This window comes from Myiozetetes cayanensis, unplaced genomic scaffold, assembly GCF_022539395.1.
Source record: "Myiozetetes cayanensis isolate MyiCay16 unplaced genomic scaffold, myiCay2020 scf2-11, whole genome shotgun sequence".
NCBI classification, from domain to species: domain Eukaryota; kingdom Metazoa; phylum Chordata; class Aves; order Passeriformes; family Tyrannidae; genus Myiozetetes; species Myiozetetes cayanensis.
In genome coordinates this window covers 106,227,504-106,252,385 of record NW_026087411.1, presented here as the reverse complement: position 1 = coordinate 106,252,385, position 24,882 = coordinate 106,227,504, and the positions used below count along the sequence as shown (strand labels likewise).

The window sequence follows — 24,882 nt, the reverse complement described above, 5'->3', positions numbered from 1 at the left end:
TGGCAGGGCTGGCAACACTGAAACATTACAACATGGACAGAAAGGATGACAAAATGCCACTGGTTCAGTGGAACAGCAGCATGTAATTTTGCTACAGAAATCCCCAGGTTGTCATTGTGAAAGTAAATGGGTTATTTCTTAGTCTTACCTTTTTCACAGATGCTCTGAACATCTGTACCAGAAACCCTATTATTAATACAGTACAAGATCAGTCTTACAGTGGTGAGCTTAAAAGCAAAAGTTTGAACAGAAAGCATGGACAAATAAGAAAGAAATAAGGGAAAAAAAAAAAAAAAAAAGAAGTGAAAAAATGCTGGTTTAGAAATACACCAAGCACTTCACCATGTAACCTTGTTATTGAGAGAATAAAGTAGAGGTTTGCAACATCTTTGTAGGAATCTCACTGCAAAACCCAAAACTGAATTTAGAGATCCAACCTACCACAGTTGAAAAGTACATTTCTTTGCCTACAGATAAGATGAGATGAAGGAACTGGGAAGATTTAATACTTTGAAAGAAGAATACGAATAAAAGGTTCAACTGAATCAGTACATTTTCTTGTTATAGTTGAAAGAAGACAGACCCTTTTCCCAGGAACATACTCAAAAGAACTAAATAAATATGTAAAAAGGAAACATTTTCCATTACCTACAAGGAGAGAAATTCTGGAGGAGATGGCTTATGCCAAATATTTTTCTACTCTTGATGCCTCAGCAGGCTTCTGGCAGTGATTCTTAGACAAACAGAGGGTATATTTATGCATCTCCAACACCTCCTTTGGGAGACAGTTTTCCCCAGTTGCCAATGGGTTATACTTTGCACCATAGGTGTTTCACCAGAAAATACAACCATTTTTCTCTAATGAGGGACATGTTAAGTCCTAAACAGACGACACTGTGATCTGGGAAACGCAGTAGAAGACTAAGACCAGTGTTTCCAATGAGCTCCCAAACAAGCAGAAGTGCTGGACCTTAACCTGAATGAGTTATTAAAAAAAGTTGAACATCAGGTAGTGGGTTTATTTCTCAGAAAACAAAAGAAGAAAGAAGGAGGAGAAAGAGGAGAAAGGAAGGTGAAAGGAATGAAGGCAAGAAGAAAGAAAAAGAGAAGGGAGAGAAGGACAGAAGGAAAAACAAAAGGATTCTTTGGAATATAAGTAACTTAGTACCAACCATAACAGGTTCCATGAACTGCCTGTTTTGTTGCCTTGTAAAAGTCTTTGAATGAAAATGAGGTGCAAAACTGAATAAAGTATCTAAATGAGTTAATTTAAGAAGATCTTATCCTAAGACAATGCAACGACCTCTCTGAACTGTCAGAACACCTGACCAGTCTCCAGTGAGAGAAAATCAGTATCATCAAGCAAAGACTAAAAGACTAAAAGTAGTCCCTCTTTGGAAAAGACAAGTATATGAAGGAGTTGCTCTGATTTCACATCAGTGATTTGATGCTGATTTCTCTGCACAGCTGTGAAAAAAGCTATAGAGAAGTCCAAAACCAGGGTTTGATAAAATAAATTGTTCTTAGTAGAATCAAACTCAGACTCTGAATTTCAGAACTACAACTAAGACTTTTTGAAGAATTAAGTGTTAATGAACAATATGGCTTACAAACAAATTTTAAGCATCTCCTCACTCTCATAGGAAATTAGCATAGGAAATTAAAAAGTCCTTGCTTTAGGGTAAACACTTAGCAACAGAACCTCAGTGTGTTGTCAACATTATTCTCTTACTAAATCCAAAGCACAGCACTGTACCATCTACCAAAAAGAAAATTAACTCTATCCCAGCCCAAACCAGGACACTAGACAATACAGCAGTATAAACCTGTCACAGTGGATTGATGCACATACGTTACCTGTATGCTTATGTGCTGAGTCACAATTTTTGTAATCTTTTTAGAGCCTTGTAATGTGATATTAATAAAGTCAGGTTCAACTTCAGCCCAAATAACCACCTGAAGGCAGTGAGGAGACACAGGCAAAATAGCAAAATAGCCAACTCTGAACATTGGGCATTGAAGAGCTCTATTTATCTGCAGCACTACAGTGAACAAGTAGATTTTAAGAAAACCTTGATGTTTGAATGCAGAAAAAGATCAGATGCTATGGGCATAATTATATCTTCATACAGTCTTTTTAGCAGAATCATACTACAAAGTAAAATCGTTACATATCACAGTGCATATTGAGGCAGCTGTAGACACAAAAGTAAACAGAAAACAATGTTGCTTTTGGGAAGTAAAAAATAATAATCTCTATTGGTTTATTCTATCTGTGCTTGGCCTAAACCAAGGACAGAAACTGAAACGGTAAAATCAAAGAAATACTTTCTTCCTGGTGTCTCCAACACCGATGAACCCACAAAAGAAATTTCTGCAAGAATTCTCTCTGAAATTACAGACTCCTGTTAATGTCATCAGACAAAATCCTGATTACATGGAAGATGCTTCCCTTATTGGAAAGTACATCTCATTGTACATCAATGTTTGCCATTGGCTGAGCCAATGTCAGGAGTTACATGATCACAGTACATCCTGGGAAACGTAATCCATCTATTAAATTCAAAAGAGAAAGGGTATGAAGAAATTTGAGACTTAAAAGATAACTACCAATGATGTAAAATAGTAACTTTACTAGGTTAAAGAAATTACTGCTTAGCTAAGCCAAAATTTTGATTTTTGATTCAACAAGCTAAGGGAAAATATTTTGATTTCTGAATGTCAAAACATTTCCATTTGATCAGATAAATGGAAATTAAATTTGGTGAACAAAATGTTCTTAACTATTTCCATAGTCAATTTTTTTACTGCATTTAGTTTTGATAGATATGCATAGAGAAAGAATTCAAACTACTTGAATTTCTCATGACATAAACCCAGTCCCCATATCCATAAAAGGTGGGGGGTTTTGTATTTTAATTAATTTTGTCTTCTTCATAGGTTTACCTTCCTCATTCAAATAAAATTTATTGTCTTTTTCATATTTTTGTATTAACAAACATATGAAAATGAATATCAAAATAAGGAAACAAAAGAATTATACAGAGCTTACTTTCAGCATGGACATGATCTGATTTACCTCAATACTGCAAGTAAAAGCAACATTTTTTTTTAGAAAGGTATATGACTAATTTTGATACAAAGGGAAAAGAACAATTTTCATTCTCTTGCCTGTAATTGCACAGTACTCTCATTTTCTCAAGTACTTATACCCTTAAGCCTCTCAACATCTATACGACATCTTGAAAGCATGATGCAGTGATAACTTCTTCCATCTCTAATTTATGCATTGTATTCATTCTTATGTAGGCGTGGTAAATTTATTTGACTACATTGTTAGAGTCTGTAGCTGAGGGATTTTGCTTTTAAAACTGTTAAAGAAAAAAAAAAAATCAGTGAACTGGAAGAGTGACTTGCCGCCAGTCCATGCTCAGTCTTCTGCCCTGCCTGGGGGCACCATGTCAGTGTTTGAGAGACAGTGTCCTACCAAGGCCCTTTGATCTGCCCTCTTGGTGGAGGCAGGGAATGGAGATCTGCTTTTGAGGCAGAGGCAGTGGGATAGCCTTGTATGTTAAGAGTGTTTTGATTCACCACAAAATCATAGAGTTCATGAAATTACAGTTTTTGATTCTCAGAGGAGTAAGGATGGGGAAGTAGCAGAAGTGAGGGACACTGGGACAATTTCAGTCATTTATGAGCAGTCTTGGCTAACTGGAGAATTCCCAGTTTACTGGAGGTTAGGTTGATGATCTCAGAGGTTTTTTCCAACCTCAATGGTTCTGTGACTCCCAGTAACCAAAGCAGAGCATTGTGTGGAGCACAGTGAGGATCTGGGACTCTCACCTTTGGACCTTTGGCAATTTGCTCTGAGCTCTCTAAACTGTTTGACTCAGCTGCTTGCTACAGATTATATAAATGGAGGTCCAAGTCAGAAGGCTCATTCTCCCTCTAAGGCAGCAGGGAAGATTTGAAGAGGGAAGGAAAAAGAGGAAAAGAAAGAGCAGCAAGAGATTTCAGGGCTCACCATGGGCCCTGCGCAGCTCTTGCTGCTCTCCCTGCTGCTCAGCAGTGTTCTCACACGTAAGTACTGCCTTTTATGTTAATGCTTTTTCCTGCTTTGTTTATGAACTGTTAAAACAGCAATGTTGCAAAAAAATCAGCCAACAGAACGTTGGCTTATGGAATTAGAGAAGTTCAGTGTGGCAAAGATATCGCCCCTTCCCTTCACAGGAATGGGCAATTATAGGTGGATCCCAATGGAGAAAAAGTCACAAATGTTGCCTGCTGTCTTTTGTGCAGATTTAATGTATTTTGCAACCTATAAGGCATTTTTCTGTAGTGTTGTCCTTTTAAGCCCACTAGTGGAGCTACTGTAGCTTGGAGACACCATGAAGACTTAGCCCAGCTGTTGCTAACCTGTTTTGTGACAAATGTGAAGACAGAGAGCAGTAAAGCAGATTGTATTTGGCAGGCAATACTGGCATTTGAAATAGAGTTTTGTGTTGAAGGGACACAGCCATCAATAAAAGTAGTAGAAGAAGTGGGTCAGTAGAGATTTTTTTTTTTCCCTAAGAGCAGAAAACACAGCCGAGATCGACATGGTGCCGTGGATTGTGAGCTATCCTTGCTTCCCAAGAAATGGCTTTTTAGAACAGGAAATGTTATACAATTTTATCGTTATGCAATAAACCTTGGTTTTATTGGTTATTAATAATGTTATCTATATTATTTTATTAGTAATAGTCAGTATTTCTGTTGCCATTGAAACTACTGTGACTAATGTTAGAGTCTATTTCTATAGAGTGGTCTAACCTTAGAATTCCCAGAATGGATATTTGGAAAGTGTGCAGAGAAAAATGCTGGCCTTCATGTGTGATATCCCAAAAAACCACATAGCATCTAATGAATGCAGCAAATTTACTAGATTATGTTATATTTAGTTTTGGTTTTAAATAGAGTCATATGGAACATACTAAGACTGATTAGAGCAAATGATTCTTCTTAACTTGAATAGGCTTTTCCTATAAAGAATGAACTCTCAATATTCAGAAAATATTTCATAGCAGAGAACTTTAGTAGTAATCTTCAAAGGTGTCCTTTTTGAAATGTACAAAAAACAAAGTATAGCCATTCATCCATTTAACAGTATTTTCATGTGCTCAAATAGGCTAAAATATAAAAGTAAACTGTGTTATGTGTTACATTCATCTGTCTACCCCTACATTTTGTGCCCATCCTTTACAAACTGTCTGTTTTACATAACATAGGGCTTTTAAAAATACTTGTCAACCTAGAAGCTGATCCTTCTCAGTTTAAATCAAATTAATTTAATTCTGTGGTTAAAGATCCCACTGTGGGATTTTGGTTCACTGTGTCAAGGCAACTGCTTGTAACTCCATGTAGATTTGACTCTGTACTGCCAATGGTAATAGTAGCTTTGTTATTTATATCAGTCTTTCAAACTATGTCAGAAGTTGGTATGAATTAAAAAGGTCTTACAATGAAAATTTAGCATTTACATTTATATATTAGTAGCCCTTGTTTTATAGCTATAAACTGCTTTTCCAGCTTTTAATTCTTGGGGGTTTTGTGCCTTTTTTTTTTTTTACAGAAGAAGAAACACCTGAAAATGGAAATCCAGGATGTTCAAGTAATTGATTTGCTTTTTTTATATCACTATTGTAACTGAATACATCTCTCAAAGCCTCACTTTCCTAATCTCTTCTTCTGAAATAACTGAAATGAAAATGATGGCAATATTCTGAAGTACTGATTGCCCTTTATTTTAGGCATTCAATTACCCATAAGGATTGGTTTGAATAATTGTTAAAATTTCCCAAGATTGGACAAGCTGAGATTGAGTTTCTGAACTTTTTTAAAGCTCTCATTAAGAAACTACTTTCCATTGGGTTTTTCTTTTTTCTTTTTTATTTGTTTGATTGTCAGGTGCAAATTCCTTAATCTAAAAATCCCTATGTGTCGAATGTGAAACTTTAGCTGTGAGGTTATGTACATTACACTTCACTGTGGACTGAATCTTGCATTTTATTTACCCTTCACAGTGGTAAAGCCCACAGAATTGCACTTGGATATCTAACTAAATACCTGTGGAATAAATCATCAACTCTGTCAGCAAGGACAGCAATTTCTTTAAACAACTCCAGACACAGGAAATGCTGACTTTATGCCCTATCTTTGTAATGAACTCTGACTGGCCCTGACTGCTTGGTTAGATACATAATGTTCGACCACAGGGTCAAAGTACTGAACGAGTTGTTTTCTTCTTTGTCTTCAGGGGTTTTTTTTCCTTGTTGGGTGCTTTAGCACCATCTCCAGGCAAATGGGTTTACTGAACCAACTCAGAGAATGCTGAGCTTCATTGCCAATTTCTTCTCTATTTTTGATCCAATAAATTATTTGGTATTTGCATTTCTAATCTTATAATTTCCTTATTTTTCACTAATTTCTATTTAAAAGCAGAATATGAAGCAATAATTAGCCACTTGCTTTAGCATGGTAGATACTGATGTTACAAAATTCTCTGAGAGTGTATAGTTATTTTCCAGGATAGCCAAAAGTGTCACGGGTAGTGTTGAATTTTTAATAGAAGTTAATTTTAAGGTTAAATACATAATTTAATTAAGTTTTCACATGTTTTTAAGATGTTGATTATGGTATGACAGCTAGTATTAATTAAAATATTTCTGTTTAGCTATTACGTGAATGTGATCTCAGATAAAATACTATTAAAATACATAAAGTTTATAAAAGTGATAGTTCAATGAGGAAATTAGAGATGCATAGTACTATTTTCTCCCTTCTAAGTATGAAATTCTGTGACATGAAGGGCAAGGTTATATTGCCATTGGCCTCTGACATGACAAATATTTTATAAATGAAGAAGAGTAGCCTGCATTCATGCAGGTGTAGGCAGGTCAAATCATACAGATTTAATGGTGGGCATTTGGGTTTACACCAGGATTACCTATCTTTGTTTTTCTATAAAATAGATCAGGACTCTGTTAAATAACCCCAGAGGAGCAATTTAGGAAATTGCTTTTCACTCAGCACCACAACAGAGCCACAGACCCTGTGAGTTGCTCAGCCTAAACTTGAGGGAACAGCAATTTCTGGTTCAAATTGACTTAAACTGCTTCAACACAGACACGTAGAGTGCCTGATCATCCTGTTTGGTTTAAAACTCTGCCTGCACTTATAATGGGAGTGAATTGGGATTGAGGACACTATTTGGCCTATGTTATGCATTCCAGATACCAACATAGTATCTTATATTCCAGTATTTGACACTGAGACTGGTTTTTTTCTTAATGTCTCTGTTAGCCCATTCATTCCTGCTTGTGAAGTTTAAAATTACAAATTAAGGCAACAGGGAGAGATTAAACACAGGTGAAATTCATTCCTTTGAGGAAGCCTGTTAGGTTTTGGGGCTTCCTTTGATTGAAAGAGAAACATCTCTTGAAATACTCCCTCCTGTCTTGTTCTTAGTCATAATTTAAAGCTTTTCCCTTGTTGGATGTTCTTCATATAACTAAAATTTATCTCCATTAAAAATAGTCCACTCTAGTAAAATTTTCTGATCTAGTAAGTGAATTAGAGTAGATCATATTTCAGGAGAATCTGGAGCAGAAAAATCCTCTGTAGATTCAAGTGAAAGTGTCTTGAGGAGTTCTAGTTTTGGTGTTCTGTCTCTTTCTCTGTTTCTTTGCTTTCAGTCTCAATCATGTGACTGGTAAAGCAGCTTCTTGCAGTGTCATTATTTTTAAAACAGTTCCACACCGTAAGTTTTCTCCTGTTTTTTGTCATTTGCTTTAATGGGCCATGATTTGAAGGCCAGATGAGGTTATATTGGCAGATCCCGTCAAACAGAACAGTGGACCCCAAAATTGATACTGCCCCCACAAGTTTGGTCTTATGCTTCAGAAATAATGCAGCTGATATGAAAGCATCACAGTTTTGTCTGAAAGCTATTCTGTAAAAGGAAATAGTGGGAGGATGAGTCTTCATGTTCCCTTTATCTGTGGCAGTCATTTTAGTTAGACAACACTAAGCATGTATTGTAAGGATTACATGTGCATATCCTACCAAAGTCATAAAACCACTCTTGTTTTCCCAATTGCAGAAGATGCAACCAGATTTAAACCCCTCAGAAAATATGTTTACTCATATGAAGCAGAAACATCAAATGGGGTCACAGGAACAGCAGATTCTCGGAGTGGTTCAAAGATCACTTGCAAGGTAGGCAAAGAGGAGTAATTGGGACTGTATACTGAACACCATGGGAGCTGGCAGCTGGAAAGCATCCTTCAATGTTTTTCCAAACAAGGCCATTCATCTGAAAGGCACATATTGAGAGTCACAAAGACTAAGCCCTCCCTGTCCTAGACAGGAGGGACTGAGGATGGCAGAGGTCCTTCATGCCATTTTGCCAGTGCATTTCAAACCTAATCTGGCTGTACTTTTATATGAGAGAGACAAAACCTGGTAGTTTAGTTTTCCTTGGCTCCCAGGCTGAGTCTACCAATATCCATCAAACAACTCTAGAAGTTGAATTACAACAGCGCACTGAAGCCGTGAAGACCACGATAGCTTGTTAATGGTGACAGCCAAGGCAATACCAGGACTGTAGGAGTAAAAGGTCCCATAGGCCGTTAAATTACCCAATGTCCCTTCATTTTGCCCAAAACTTTCTCATCATTGTGTTGTGGGGTTCTTTTTCCGTAAATTGAGTAATTTGGAAAAATATTTTTTATTTAGCACACATGGTCCTAATAGAGTCCAAACACTGATCAGTGTAATGGTTCAAGTTTTCATACAGTTCTAACATTCTAAATTCTCAGTTGCTTGTTTACCATGTATGTCATATACTCCATGCCATTAGCCAAGCAAATACCTACCCTCATATCTTCTCCCTCGAGTTACCTTAAGCTACTTAGAGCACTTTGGCATTTTTTCCAACAGCTGCTAGCAGGGGGATTCTGGAACTTTACAAAATCCAAAGAATTTTCAAAGTGGTAACTAACTGGATGATCCTGAAAACATGATAATGAAAAAAGATGAACGTATTTGTGTTTTCAGGTTGAACTGGAGGTACCACAGCTGTGCCACTTCATCCTGAGGACAATGCATTGCTCCCTGAGGGAGACGTTTGGTGTTGACTCTGAGGGAAGGGCTATTCTGAAAAAGTCCAAGAACTCTGAGGACTTTGCAAGTGCCATGTCCAGGTAGGTAATATCAGTTATCATCAACACTTGTGACCTTTAAATTTAACAGGTTGCAATGTTACAGTCTACCCTGACTATGTTTTTCTAGGTATAGAACACAGTTCATGATAACATGGTAGATTTGTAAGCTGGTTCCACAGCAAAATTCCCTCTGATACAACTTAAGGTTAACATGGCATAATTCTCAATTGCTGGTAGGGAAGGCTTGTTTAGATACAAAATTTTCACCTGGGATGTTTTTGTCATTTCTATCATCTACATCAGGAAACTGTTGTGTAGTCCCCAAAAGATTATTGCAAGTGTAATGTTCCTTCTTGTAAGCACATTCTCAACTTGCTGCATGCAGCCACTTTAAGATAATTTTCCTTCACTGACATGGTGCAGACTGTGCAATAGAAAGGCATTTGAGACTCAATTCCAGATTGTTTGAGTCTGAAGTCCAGATTTCTGACCCCAATCTTTAATGACCTATGCAGTTTATCTTTTCCTTATTTATCTGCTTTCGTATCTAATTGCTATTACTCCCTCCACCCAACTAGTATCTAGTGCTTGTCAGTGCATATTTTAGTCATGCACTCTCATGCTTGCTTTAGTGCCTTAGTATCCATCTTGTTTCACAAGCCATAGATCTCAAAACAACTTGAGACAGTGTTAAAACACGTTTTTCAGAAAACCATGAAGGCTTCATGTAAAGATTGCAACTGGTAGAGAATCCTCCCATCATTTTGTAGCCCACTGCAGTAGTTAATAATTACCTCATTCTAAAAATTTAGTTATCTCCTCTCTGAATTTATGCAATTCCAACTTCCAGCCACTGCTCTTGGTATTTGCTTGTCCTTATATGATGTAATCTGGTGATATCAGAATGTCCTTGGTTAGAATTTTGCTGCTTTAATAGTAATACTTCCTATTAGTAACAGCAGTGAGTAGTAAATACTGAGAGACCAAGGTAAGCATGATGCTTTATCTGTAGCCCAGCAGTTTATTGATAACATGTTCTTTACTGTGTGTCTTTAACATTTCATTCTAATGTTGTTGTTTTGGGCACCAGGCATGAGCTAAAATTTAGCATTCAGGATGAAACAAAAGTCAAGCTGTATCCAGAGAAGGACGAACCTCTGAATGTACTGAATCTCAAGAGAGGGATCATCTCAGCTCTGCTTGTGCCAACAGAAACAGCAGAAAATGAAAAAACAATTTCAATGGTAGGTGTTTTGAAAGTATTCCCTTAGCTCCCTTGACAAATGGAAGAAAGCTCACCTAGGTAGAGTTACTCATTTTCAAAAGGCCTGGAAATTCTGATCAGAAAAGGTGCCTTTTAACTAGATCAGAAAATGTCTGACAGCATGAGCGGAGATGGTGATTTCTTTCTTCTTTCCAGGATACTGTCTATGGCAAGTGTGACAGTGAAGTTGAATTCAAGTCCAGAAAAGGAAATGTTGCAGAAGATATTTCAATTACCAGGTACCTGAAAGGCTGTGACAACTTCCGTCCCATCAGAGATCATGTCAGCCCTATTGCCATTGTAAAGGGACTGGTAAGTATTTAATTAAAAATTATATGACGTAACATTTTTCTCACTGTCATTTAAAATGATAAACAACTACTACAATGACTAAGTTTTGTATTTATTTATATTTTCTAAAAACTTAAACAGTTTTTCTGCACCATTCCATTATATCAGATTGTGGTTTTGTTGGCATTCAATAGAGAAAAAATGATGCAGAGAGCTTTTCATAGATGGAGTTAGGACTATTGATTACATGGTAACCTATCAGATCATAGCCAAATTTTTAGTTTTGTGGGTCAAAATTTTCAAAATTCCAATTTCATGTAAAACATATAGTCTACCCAAATCCTAAAGTGTGTGTGATGTGCAGGAGGAGAGGGCTCTAAATGCTCTCAAGTAGTGGTTAAGCATGCTCTTTGTTCTACCTGTTAATCCACAATGATCAAATGCAGTTGCTTGCATGGATATTGTCAGATTTCTTTCTGGTAAAATGGCATTTGTGCTTTAGAGTGTTTTAACTTTAAAAAGTAGGGTTTCAGAAATGCTGAAAACACATTTTATAATTTCTACCACTGCTACAGTTTTTTGTAGAAGTCTTTAAAATTTGTACAAGAGTGAAATTAAAAAGAGCATCAGTTGTTACAAGGGGAGTGAACTACTCCAAAAATTACAAATTGGTTTTATGAAGGAGTCCTTTGTTGTAGGCAGCAGGGGATCAATCATGAAGTAACTACCAACCCAAACACCCCGATAAGGCCTGAGGGAAAATTTTGGTGGGATTTTTGCCTGTGAAGAGACTTATAACTAAAGATTATTACTGGCACAATTTTGTCTTTGTGTGAGAATAATTCCAGTTATTCACCTTTGCTTCCAATATGCTTTAATTTTTAATATTACAGTAAAACTGTGTCAGCCTTTAAAACTATGATTGTTTCCATGCTATTCAGTAAAATGACTGCCAAACTATTTATTTTACAGAACACCCCATTATCTACCCTTCTAAAGAGCACTCAGTTCTGTCATTACAATATTGATGCAAAGAAAAGGCATATCAGAGATGCTGTCTGCAGTGAAAAACACCTGTTTCTGCCTTCCTCATACAAGTAAGTTGCTCACTATTTATCCTTACCCTTTATTCATAAATATTTGTTTTAAATGATGATGTATCACATTCTGCCCTGACTTCAAATATACATTTGATTTTTAAGAAGGCAGGAGACATATTAAGACCTCTCAAGAGGTCTAATACAATGAATTTTTCTTTGTTTCCTAGAAATCGCTATGGTGTGATGACAGAGGTCAACCAGACCTTGAGGCTTGAAGATACCCCGAAGATCAATAACAAATATTTTGATGGAGGTAGAGCTGCAGTTCTCTATTACACAAACACAGGAACAAAATATAAATACAGAGATGATTATTTTAAACAGTGAATTTATTAAAGATGCCCCTGAGGGGACCAAATCAATCTGTAATTTTTACTGAAATTTAGTAAGGAAAAAGGTTGAGTAGAAAATGGGAAAACATGAGACAGCATTTATATTTTTACTGAATGTAAGACAGATAATAACAATTAACATAACTCCTTGATAACAAATGCAATTTTTTTTTTTTTAATTTCTAGCTGAACTGGAAGAGAAGGGACTAGCACTGGAAAGTACAGATGCCAAATTCCCCAAGCAGGGTGATGTTGTTCTGAAAACCCTTCAGGAACTGCAGAAACTTACAGCCTCCCAGCAGAACCAGCAGAGAGCAAGGCTCTTTTACAGATTTGTTTCTGGGCTTAGAAGTTTACATAACAGCACTCTTGGCTCTCTTGTACCAAAGATGATGGAAACCTCAAGGTATGGTACAGCTGTGCAGTGTGCAAGTACACCACATGTCAATGTCATGGCAAAACCATTCTGTTGTTGATTTGCTGTGAGAGGTTTTAAATTAGAAGTGAATTAGATGTATAGGGTGTCTTGCAGAAAGATAAGTATCCTCAGAATTATCCGGAGAGAGAAATAAAGAAGGGAGAATAAAACCTGTGAATTTTACGTTTTTCTATCAGAAATGCTCAGTTGTTAATTGGAGCTTGAATATTAAATATATGAGAAAAGTATAAGAATTCAAATAGATCTGAAAGTTCTAGTCTTCTATAAAGAACTAATATTGCTTATATCATTCTCCCATCAAATATTCCAAATTTACTGGAGAAGTTGAACTGGAGTATAACACAGTCCAGTACAGCCCCTCCACCATCCCAAGTGTGTGTGCCAGGAGCAATCCTGTAGATAGTTATTATAGCCAAAGATCTTTCATGCGGGTTTGCTCAATAACAGTGGCTGTAATTCCAAACTCCCAAGTCTGACTTATAACAAAAGACAGAGTTTTGACGGTGAGACTTTGGGAGACATGGAAGAACCCTATTCTTTGGTCTGACCTTACCCTCTACTCTCCTTACTCTTCTGTCCAAACTGGACTTGAGTCAGTTTCCACATATGTTATGCCCTCAGTTTGTGGAGGGACTAGAGTCTCAGTATAGTTTTATTGTATTAATTTATAATATTTAAATTGTGGGAGGGTCTGTGGTGAAGAAAAAGCAAGGTATGGCTGTGGGTTGGTGATATTGTTTATATTTTCTTGATGTTCTTATTTATTTGTATTACTACTATAACTTATAAAAAATGATACACCATTTATATTTAAACACCTTAATAAACCTGTCAAATGTTTGTTTCAAACAGTCAATATCCACAATAAGTGCAAAGACAGGGAATTAATTAGTCAAAGTCTTCTTTTCTCCTTTCAGTTCCATCACTGTTCAGGCCCTGACCCAGTGTGGGACTCCAGAGTGCTACAGTGCAGTCCTTCAAATCCTGAGAACTGGAAATGTGAATCCACTCGTGGCAGACCTGGTCACGTACACCCTGGGACTATTGCCTTCTCCAACTCCACAGAGAATACGGGAAATTCTTAACATGGCCCAGTATCAGCCAAGTAGAGCTTCTTTTTATGGCTTGAGTCATTCTGTTACTAAGTAAGTAATGACAACATGCAATTGTACAAAATAACCTCAAGGCTGCAGTGCTTAGAGTAAACCCTAAGAGTGCTCAGCTTTCAAGGATTTTTTTTGCTGTTGTCATGAATTTGCTCTTTCTCCTTTCGTTTCTAAAGTGTTTCTATATTCCTTTAGGTTCTACAATGAGAAGAAGACTGTGACAGAGGAAATCACAGACGTTGCAGACTTCATGGTGTCGCTGCTTGGCACTGATTGTTCTGGGGAAGATGAACTCACATACCTCACACTTAGGGTATTTTTATTTCCTTCTTTCCTTATATAGGACATTATTATAAACTGTAGTGCATATAACACTCTGCTTCTCTTGGTGGAGAAAAAATTTTTGTCACCCTTCTGTGTCTTCATCACTGACAGGCTATTGGAAACATGGGTGCAGTAATGGAGAAAGCTAAACCCAATGTGAAATCTTTTCTGAAGACATGTATCAGAAACGAAGCTGCATCACTTTCAGTTCAGAAAGCAGCCATCCAGGCATTCAGGAAAATGACAATTACTGAAGAGGTAAATTGGGTCACAAGAACCAGGATAAACTGTCCTGAATTCAACTTGGCTATTCACAGGAGTTACTGAATATGCAAAAAATTCCCATTATTTCATAGTTCTGCTATCTCCCTTTCAGCTTTTTTAGAACTCCCTTATCTAGTTTCCATACACATATCTGAGAAGTTCTGCACTCTTCTGACTCAGTGGGTGTTGTTCTTTTGAGATGCAGTTGCTTTGTATAGATAGTCTTAGTTTGGATCTGTTCCTGTCAGTGTCTTAAATGGAGATCTACTTATTCAAAGGTGGTGTTAACTAATGAATTGCTCCAGATTTGAATGTGTTTAACTAGCAAAAAAAATCAGGTCCCTATTTTATACTGATACTTTGTTGTCATTGTTAGTAGTACTGGTTAGATTTATGTTTGCATTACCGTGATGTTACAGCATCCCCTACAGAATGGGTGTCATCATACAGAGCACTGCAGCTCAGTATAGTGAGACAGTTTCAACATCAAGTTTCTAGTCTAAGAGAGACATGCTCTTGTTTCCAGATAAGGCTTTAAAAGTTTGGGAGCCTGGAAACACATGAAGCTCACATCCTCAGATTCAGTTTAAAGCATTTTAATTTTTTAATTATTACTTATTTTTAATCTATGTTTTTAATTTTCCTGCAACAGAGGATTTTGATCACCTTCTTTTCCTCAATCAAGTGATCTTGTTTCTAAATTTTGACAATTTACATGCAGACAAGAACACTTCAGATTCCCAACAATCAAAACTTGGTATTCTAAAGAAGAATTTACTCTGACCATGTATAGGATAAGAAAATAAAGGATAAAATAAAAAAGATTAAAAAACTCAAGTAACTGACCAACCAACCAAAATGATTAAAAAATATAAGAAAATAAAGGATAAGAGAGTTTATTTACAAGAGTATGTAGTGACAGGACAGGGGATAATGGTTTCAAACTGACAGAAGGTCGGTTTAAATTGTATATTAAGAAGGTTTACTATGAGGGCGGTGAGGCACTGGCACAGGTTGCCCAGAGAAGTTGTGGGTGCCCTATCCCTGAAAGTGTTCAAGGCCAGGTTGGATGGGGCTTTAAACAACCTGGTCTATTGGAAGATTTTGTTTCTGGTGTCCCTACCCATGGCAGGGGTGTTGGAACTGGATGATCTTTAAAGTCTCCTCCAATGCAAACCATTCTATGTTTCTCTGATTCTATGAAAATCAGTTTTAATAAAGCCATAATTTCTATGATATTTTCTAACAAAAGAAAATTTAACAAAGTAGCTTCAAAGAAACTATTTTGATTTGTTATAGAAATAAAGTACAGAAATAGGTATGCAGTCTTGAAAATACTGCATTCTGAAAATTACTTCACCCAATATATTCCTAAAGGCATTAAGCAATATCATCTATGAGCTAGTTCATCATTGCAAACCTTTCTCTATTTTTATAGGACCGTTCAGCACTTCTCAAAGCATTCCAAGAATCAGATGTACCTACAGAAAAACGTCTGGCAGCCTATCTCATACTGATGAAAAACCCTTCCCCAGGTGATCTTGCAAAGATTTTGAGAATCCTCACAAAGGAGAAGAACGAGCAAGTGAAAAGCTTTGTTGCCTCACACATTGCCAACATCCTAGACTCTGAAGAACTAGGCATTGAAGAGTAAGCAAAATTTAGTTGTATATTGGTCTCTTAGGAAAAACAAAGTTCTGACTGTAACTGCAGTGGTAGCTATCTAGCCATGACGTTTTTGCTTGGATTTTTTTATTTATTTGAACAAACATATCAGCTGAGTAAACTATGGCTTTGTCAGAGCAGTGCCAGATTATAGTCTTCCCCTTAAGTCTTGTTTTCTGTTAATATGTGTAAAGATCTAGCCATTTGTCATCACCTCAGCTGTATGAATGTCTGCAAGTGGCATAAAAAATTAGGACTAAATGAATGCTTGGAATATACACTAATCATGTTTTAATTGCTATCCTCTTCCCTAGTCTAAAAAGCCGAGTTGAAGAAGCTCTGAAAGGAAACGAGGTCCCAACAGCCAAAGATTTCAAAAAATTCTCACGAAATTATCAGATTTCCAAAAGAGTTTCTGTGCCTGGAATTGACCCCATCTCTGCCAAAGTAGAGGGAAATGTGGTATTTGACCCAAACAGCTATGTTCCTAAAGAGACCATGCTAAAAACCACCCTGCATGTGTATGGATTTCACCCAAGTGATATATTTGAGGTACAACAATTATCAAAACGTTTGCTAGGATTCAGCTGTTTTCTTTCTCATTTCTGTTTTCTTATAGCAACTTTCTGTGAATAATGTATTGTTTTTACAAGCTTTGGGAGAAATCTAAGGATAGCTATGACTACAAGGGGACTTTGATTTGATCTCAATGGGCTTTAGAGCAAGCCATCCATTATGTGATGTCACTTGCCACTGACTGGATGCACAACCCTGTTGAAGTTATTAAAGGGCTCAGCTAGGGTAAAATGAACCCACCTGTAACAAATTGACTTCATACTAATGAATCATTACTGGCACACTGAAGTTTTCATAGTAGATTTTAAGTGATATGCAGCCTATGTGGGGATTTTTCATCAGACCCCACAACAGAAATAAAATCAGTTATAAGACATAGTATTCCATATCTTCCCTTAAGTGTCATGGATTTATAGGATACACTTTAAATGCATTGTTTCTTCTCCAGAAAGTCTGTTTTGTTGTAAAGTTCCAAAGAAGTGGGGGAAGTGTCTCAGTTATGCATTGTCCTTCCTGTTCGTTTCAGCTTGGCTTGGATGGAAAGGGGTTTGAACCAACACTGGAATCATTGTTTGGAGAGAAGGGATTTTTCCCAGACACTGCAACCAAGGCCCTCTACTGGGTTGATGGCAAAGTGCCAGAGCAGGTTTCCAAGGCACTTTTTGACTATTTTGGTCTCTCCCAGGATGGCAAGCAGGATCAGGTACAGCTTGAAAATATTTTCTGTGCAGCACAACATTCCTATTTTTACACAGTAATTACAGCATCTACCCTCTTTTTTCTATATTTGCCTCTCCTCTTCTGGTGAGTTAAAATACAAACCCATAATGCTGTTTAACAATGTGTTTTCTTAATTGTATTTTGGAGGAGTCTTTGCCTGGAGACAAATCTGTAAGAGCACAGGCAGAGTAGCTGACATTCACTAAAAGTAACTGTTCTACATAAATGATTTTACAGCTTTCTTTAAAGTTTGTTTTGCTGCTTTCTGACTGAATTTTCAGGATATCACAAAAGGAATAATACTTAACCTCGAAAAACTGATAAAAGAATTGAGCAACAAAGAAGCTCCTGAAGGAAGAGCGTATCTGAGAATCCTGGGAGAAGAACTTGGATACATGAAACTCAATGATTTCAAATTGCTGGGAAGCTTGATTTTAAAGAGTGCTAAAACTCTTCAGACTATTCCCGAAATGGTATGTTTCTGATACACCAATGTGCAATATAAATTTTTTTCTACCAGATTTTTTTAAGATTTAGATCGTACTTAATTATTGTGCAAAGTACATTTTTGAAGCAAGAAATCTGTAGAATTTAGATTCTCTACTCCATATGAAATTAACTTTTGGATTATAGAGTTGCAATCATTCCCTGGGCAATTTTTAAAGTACAAAATGCTCATATTCCAAAGTGTGCATTTGTTATTGTTCATTTCCTTGTTTGATTCACAGATTGCACAAGCCATCTCAAAAGGTGTTGACAGGGATTTATTTGTCCACTACATATTCATGGACAATGAGTTTGAGCTTCCAACTGGAGCAGGTTTTCAGCTGAAGTTTGCCTTGTCTGGAATAGCAACACCCGGGGCCAAAGTAGCTGTGAAGCTTCAACAAAAAAGTGTAAGTCTCAATAGCTGTCTATATTTATTTCTCCTCCTAATAATCTACAGTCTCATTTATGGATAAAACCGTAACAACAGAAAATTTTAAAGATTAAAAAATGTTCTTGATATAAAAAACTCACCCTCATTAGAGGTCTCTGGTTAATTTGTGGATGACATTTAGATTAATTTGAGAAGTAATGCATATAATAAATTAAGTATGAGACACAATAAAATTTATGAATTAAAAGGGTTTCGATCAGTCTTTCAAAAATATTTCATTTTTATCTCTGTTTATTGCTCTCTCCCTGCTCTCAAATTACAATAGCAGAAATGCTACAGTTTGTGAATTTGCTGTTCAAACCAAAAAGTTAACAAAACATTATTTGTGGCCAATTCAAAGTGAAAAATTTGATTATCAATTCAAAGAAATAATGAAAACTGAATCAAGAGAAACTTTTCTTTAACTGATAGGAAACATTTTGAAATTGTAACAATGAAAGAGCATATGACACAAAATTAATTATACAGTTAAAATTTTAAAAGATTAAATATTTCCATTCTTTTTTACGGTTCTATTTTTCTCTATTTTTATTTAGTCAATATTTCATAAAAATTTCTTAGTAGTTTCAGTTTATCTAAACTTTCAATTTTCCACCATATATAAGATTTAAATAATAATAAAAAATAAATACTGAAAATTATTACTGGTTGTCCTTTAGTTAGCTTTGGAATCTTTTCCAGAATTTTGCATTCTGTCCCTTCTTTCTGTAATGGCCAAAGCAAAAGTTTGCAAATAAGATGGTTTGTGTTTAAAGAAATTCAGATTTTGGATCCATTTCTTTTTTGTCAAATAGTTTGCTCATTGTTTTTGAAAATAGCTGATTTTTTTTTTTACAATGGAAAATTGGCTCTTGTCTTCAGATTTAAAAATACATGCAAGTAGCTCCATGTACAAAATCTTTCTGAAGCATGAGTATTTTTACAGTAGATGAGGATCCTTGGCATTTCCATCTTGCTGTATTCATTACATTACAGTTATGACTTATGTGGTCCCTCTGATTATGTGATATGGGAATCAGATTTTTGGAATGGAAAAACCAATTATAAAAAAATTACCTCTAGATTATCAGGAGTATTATGTTTGTTTTAGATAACCAGCAAGAATTGTATTGGGCAAATAAATACCCCATTTTGTTTTTATTAAATAGATGCAGGCAGATCTCATTGCTAAACCTTCAGTAGCAGTTGAGTTTGTAACACACCTGGGAATAAATATGCCTGAATTTGCTAGAAGTGGTGTGGAGATGAATTCCAATATATTCCATGAATCTGGAATTGAAGCACACGTTGGTGTAAAAGCTGGACAACTGAAACTCAGCATTCCTGCTCCAAAGAGTCCAGTAAAGCTCCTCAGTATCAGGTAATGAGAAATTTCAAGGCTATGCTTTTCCTTCTCTTCTTGGCTTTTATTGTCGTGGAATTGAAATGATAGGGCAGGCATGGAGAAGTTTTCAGTTCAGAAAAATACCAGACATTGTAAAACTGAGATAACTTCTTTTATAAGATAACAAATAGCCCAGATAAGTGATGACTTGGAGTCATGGGTTACAGGTTATTTAATTTGTCATTATTTTTGCAATTCTATACAAGACTTACCATTTCTATTATTTGTTTTCTTTCACATAAAATTAATATAATGGCAATACTATTTTAGATTGAATCTAAATGGACTACTTATGGTAATTTTAGTGAGGGCAATGGCTCAATACATTATTATTATAATTATCAATAATACTTAATAAACAACTTGATCATTTAACCACCAAATGTTATTTCATTTGACCCCTACGTTAATAAGTGAGTTTTGTTTAGTAATAGCCTTGTTAAGAGGACAATGTCTAAGCAACCTGTCCTGGGAATAAATGACTGACTTTTCTGTTCCAGCAATACACTGCATTTGGTGTCTCCAGCCAAAACTGAAGAGATTCCATCTCTGACCGAGAACCAAGAAACCTCAACTTCTTGCAAGCCTTTCATCCCTGGTCTAAATTTCTGCACCAAATTATTGTACTCTAATGCCACTGACACAGAGGTAGCTCCATATTTCCCCTTGACTGGAGAATCCAGGTAAGTCATATCAACTTTATGTTTATTTTGTGCTAACTACCCTTTCTTCCTGAGGCTTAGTATCTACAGTACTCTCTCATGTAAAGCTTACTTTTTCAGATCCTTAAAAGTAGACTAGCATCAGCAGATCAGAAAGCTGTTGAGAACTATATGATTTCGTCCATTTGCGGTCATGGACAAAATAGTTATTTACAGGACATTTGTTTACTCCTTCTTTAGATTTGAAGTTGAAATAGTGTCCACAGGTGAAGTGAAGGAATACTCTGCAAGTGCAAACTACGACCTGCAGAGAGAGGGAAATGACCTGATAGACACCTTGAAGTTTGCTCTCCAGGCAGAAGGTAAGAGTCTGAAAAAAACAATATGGTTAAGCTCAGTTTTGAAATGTTTCATTTACTAGGAGATTTTTATTAATAAATCATAATAGAATTTTTTTACAGTATAAAATAAAATATTGTTTTCACACCCAAACAGTCCAACACTTTAACTCCACTTTCTTATATGTGTGCAATCCCAGTGCAAGATTTTCATGATGAGAGACTGATTTTGTATTTCGTGATTTAAATAGAAGTGTGAAGTTGTTGAATGGAAGCAAGGAAGTGGAGATGTTACTGGGTTCTGTATAAGCAAGAGAAAAATACTGTTTCTAATGAAATATGGAAGTAAAGCATACGAATCATCTGTAGGATCATTTAAATAATAAAAATAGTGATGGCGTTGGTGTGTTTAAGAAGATGAGAATTAAAAAGATGACCAAGTTTCTGATTCAGATTCATCAAATGTTGTGTTAGATCTTTAATATGATATAATTTCAAGCTGATCCTTTTTTATTCTCATTTTAAGAAAAGTCCAAACAGATTCTGTGAATATAGCTGTGAATAACCAAAGTACATTATATTTTCTAGGTGTAAATCAACATGAGGCCACATTGACCGTCAGGTACAACAGAGACAAAAAGATTTTGACCAGTGATGTCCACATTCCAGATGTTGATATTGACTTTGGTACAAACCTCAGAATTACTGATGAATCCATTCCTGGGAAGAAAGCATTCGCCTTTGTCTTAGAATTTAACAACAAGAAGATTCCTGAAGTTACTCTTAGTGGCCAGATAAGGTAACTCAGAAAACCATTTAGAATTTTACAGCTACCTTTGAATAAGATACCTGAAGGGTTTATTGAATCTAGAAAATGTGGGGAAATTTTATCCTATTTTGGAGGAATTTCTTAAATAAAGAAACATATGAGCTTGTCATTAAACCCCCCTTTAAAAATTTTAAATTATTTTATTTTTAATACATTGAATACATATATAAGATACACCAACTGATCTTTCTTACTATATGTATATATATAATTTGTATTACAAGTTCCTTGGGCTAGTTCTTCCATGTTTGCACACACATGACTACAAGAATGCATTGTACTAGTGTTATTGCAGGTGTTATATCCAAGGATACAAACAAGGCAAGGTTTGTTCAGAGAGGTATTATCTTTCACTGGATGTGTTTGGCTCTAAAAAAAGTTATTACATCTCCCCATGAAGAAATCTAATGGCACTCAATAAGAAACAAAACCAAAAATAACTGAGAGCTTCCTGTAAAAATTCCCACGCTTCATGATGAGAATATTTCCGGGAACACCTACAGGGGAGCTAACAAAAATGTTCAGCCTGCCAGGGTTTCTAAAATTGTCTGCCTCACAAGCCCATAGTGAAATGGGCTGATCACATTCTTTAATAAACCTCAATCTTCCATGGAATTCTGTGATCTTGATGGTGCCCCAGGGAGTCTTTGTCTTTGCTGTTCATGCAGAATTGCCTCTGATATCAGTGGGAGCTTTGGACAGATGTCAGGGACCTCAATTCCCTTTCATTTGCACTAACATAATATTAGAAGTTTGCTCAAGTCAACAAAGTTACAGAGATATAAAATAAATGTGAATAACGGAAAATGAAGCCCAGTGGCATAATATATTTTGTCAAGTGTTTTGTTTCTATCCAATTCATGGCCACGGTCTGTATCCTTAGTACAGAATTCAACTTGAGTAGAGAGTTTCAGAATTTGGTTCTAGTACAACATTACCAGGACAGGCACATATTTCCATCCTTTTCAGTGTTCTGAAATTAACACAGACTCATTATTGTGTGTATCTACATAGTAGCATTATAATATAAGGTTTTCCAAAGTAACTAGCAGAAACTGAAAACAACCATTGAAATGGAACAGAGTTCATGAGTTTGATTCAATCTGTTATAATATCTATTATGCCTCTGCTATAGATTTAAATGCTGAAATTGCTCCTGAAGCACAAGTAAAACAGTATAGTGCAATATTTTTATTCACATTTACTTTTTTCTTTCACAGGTATGCTGGAATGGAAGAGGTAATGTTAAGAGGCACCATTTCTATTCCTCGCCTGCAGACCGAACTTAGAAGTGAAGCATTGGCTAATTATTCACCAAACAAAGCATATCTTCAGATCAGCTCAGCTGCAACAATTCCTGGACACTCAGTTTCAAAAAGAGTTCTTCTCAGATATGGTAGGGGCAAAAACATGATCCATATATACAACTTATAAATTTAAACATATTTTTACACTGGTTTATAGTATATCTCTCAACAGAATGAGAATATGACTGATTTTACCTTTTCCTTTTAAATTCGTTGATTTTCAGATTCTGAGAAAGTTGAGCTAGAGTGGAATTCAGGTGTCACTGCTGCTGTGAAAAAATTGTCTTCTGGCTTCCCAGTCGACTTTTCAGACTACCCAAAAGCTTTAGAGAAGCACGCCAATGAACTGCTGGATCAGAAAGTGGCTCACACGGACATGACACTGCGACATATCGTGTCGCAATTTATCGTGGTATGGTTCAACCTACAGTAGATATTGCAGCTCCACCTGCAATAGCCCTGACAAATTCTTGCCTCCCCCAAGGAAGCCAAAATAGGAGCTACTTGTAAAAGAGCTCATCAGATTGAATAAACTGTACCTTTCCAACTTTGATTGAACCAGTCACTTTATCAGATATCTAGGGCTCAGTGTATGGATAGTTACAGGGACTTCCAGATACCTTTACTGGGAAGTCCTAAAACTTCTTATTTACTTTGAAAAACTTTTCTCCTCATTGCAGGCAACCAACACCTGGCTGCAAAAGGCTTCAAAAGATGTCCCCTATGCCCAGACTTTACAAGACAAACTAAGTGGACTACAGGAACTGAACATTCAGAAATTTAACCTGCCTGTTATCACCATTCCTGAAGAACTTTTCCTGAAAAGGTGGGGGGTGAAATTGAGACAGTGACACAGGAACTTGAAAATAGTTATTTGCTCATATTATTGTGTTTATTTTACTTTGTTTTTTATAAGACAGCATGGAATTACTGTAAACAATAGGATAAAATTGGAATCATAATGGAGAATTTTAAGACCAGAGAAATGAAATTATATGGAGAAAATGATGCATTTCTTTAATGCAGATCTGACTTTACAACAGTCACTTATGCAGTATGTGAATATAACCTGAAGTATTGTATTATACTGTAAGGAGTACTAAATGAAAATGCAGCATTCAACAGATTTTAAGTCACGGAGCTACTGAAGCCATATTTCCCATAGATTTGTGTCCTGCAACCCTACAGAGTCTTTATCTTTGGCCATAACCCTAGTAGCTCTGCATTTTCCTGTGCAGTCCTATTGGATAGATCTTCCCATTCCTACACATACTGGTTAACTTTCACCAGTAGGGTCACCTGACCTCTTTCCATGTCTGACTTGCATTTTGTCTGTCTTAGATCTGGTTTTTCATGTATTATATTATGGTAATATGAAAATGTATGTTAGTGGCACACAACTCTATTGTTTCAATTGTGTTCCTGAGCTAAGTATAAGCAAGGAAGAAACTGGTTTTTTTCCTATATTCTTATAATCTATGCTGATAATAATAATAGGGTTTTTTACTGCTCGGTTATGTTGCTTTTTATGTAAAGGAACAAATTTCAAAAGTGTTTACTTAATTTTAATCCTAGGATGTAGCTTTAAGTGTAAAAAAAGAAGATTTTGCAATATAAAAGACCAGTTGGGCAAACAAGAAAAGTATCTTTGCCAACCTATTGTTCATTCACAAATTAAGGCTGAGTTTCCTTCTGTTTTTCCTTTTCATAATCACACTTTTTCCCCATAAGCTTTCCAGTTGACAATCCATTTTTTCCAGTCCTCACTCCTAGTCAAGTGGTTAGATTTTTATTACTTTTTATTCAGAATAAAATAAATGCTGACTATTCGGATGAAACTTTTGAAACACTTACAATCAGAAAGATACATCCTTAATAATTTAGATTTTTACGACATCTAAAGCTAATAAGACTTCATGCCTTTCTATAAGAGTGCATCACTTTTCTTAGGAAGAATATAATTGCCTTTTTCTCGTACTCAGCATCCCACAAGTGTTGCAGTGTTTTTGGAGGAATTTTTTTACTTGACCTATAAGTCTCCCTCATTACAAAATAGGGGGAAGAAACATTGACAGAATTCACTGACATCAAAAGTGCTTTCATTACATTCTGGTGAACGAGTACTTAAAAATATTGAT

General features: G+C 36.0%; 1 protein-coding gene across 1 annotated transcript in view; it reads left to right on the top strand.

Annotated features, from left to right (window-relative positions):
* Positions 1-3,935: 3,935 nt before the first annotated feature.
* APOB (apolipoprotein B) overlaps positions 3,936-24,882 on the top strand; it is a 35,757-nt gene continuing 14,810 nt past the window's right edge. The window contains exons 1-24 of the mRNA XM_050316427.1: positions 3,936-4,080; positions 5,612-5,650; positions 8,141-8,256; positions 9,097-9,242; positions 10,294-10,447; positions 10,624-10,779; positions 11,731-11,855; positions 12,026-12,111; positions 12,377-12,596; positions 13,547-13,774; positions 13,931-14,048; positions 14,171-14,317; positions 15,762-15,973; positions 16,303-16,540; positions 17,091-17,267; positions 17,566-17,757; positions 18,013-18,180; positions 19,373-19,584; positions 20,109-20,291; positions 20,511-20,632; positions 21,197-21,407; positions 22,658-22,833; positions 22,969-23,156; positions 23,425-23,570. Coding sequence (XP_050172384.1) covers positions 4,026-4,080; positions 5,612-5,650; positions 8,141-8,256; positions 9,097-9,242; positions 10,294-10,447; positions 10,624-10,779; positions 11,731-11,855; positions 12,026-12,111; positions 12,377-12,596; positions 13,547-13,774; positions 13,931-14,048; positions 14,171-14,317; positions 15,762-15,973; positions 16,303-16,540; positions 17,091-17,267; positions 17,566-17,757; positions 18,013-18,180; positions 19,373-19,584; positions 20,109-20,291; positions 20,511-20,632; positions 21,197-21,407; positions 22,658-22,833; positions 22,969-23,156; positions 23,425-23,570 — 3,815 coding nt within the window. The 5' untranslated portion in view covers positions 3,936-4,025. The remainder of the gene's footprint in view (positions 4,081-5,611; positions 5,651-8,140; positions 8,257-9,096; positions 9,243-10,293; positions 10,448-10,623; positions 10,780-11,730; positions 11,856-12,025; positions 12,112-12,376; positions 12,597-13,546; positions 13,775-13,930; positions 14,049-14,170; positions 14,318-15,761; positions 15,974-16,302; positions 16,541-17,090; positions 17,268-17,565; positions 17,758-18,012; positions 18,181-19,372; positions 19,585-20,108; positions 20,292-20,510; positions 20,633-21,196; positions 21,408-22,657; positions 22,834-22,968; positions 23,157-23,424; positions 23,571-24,882) is intronic.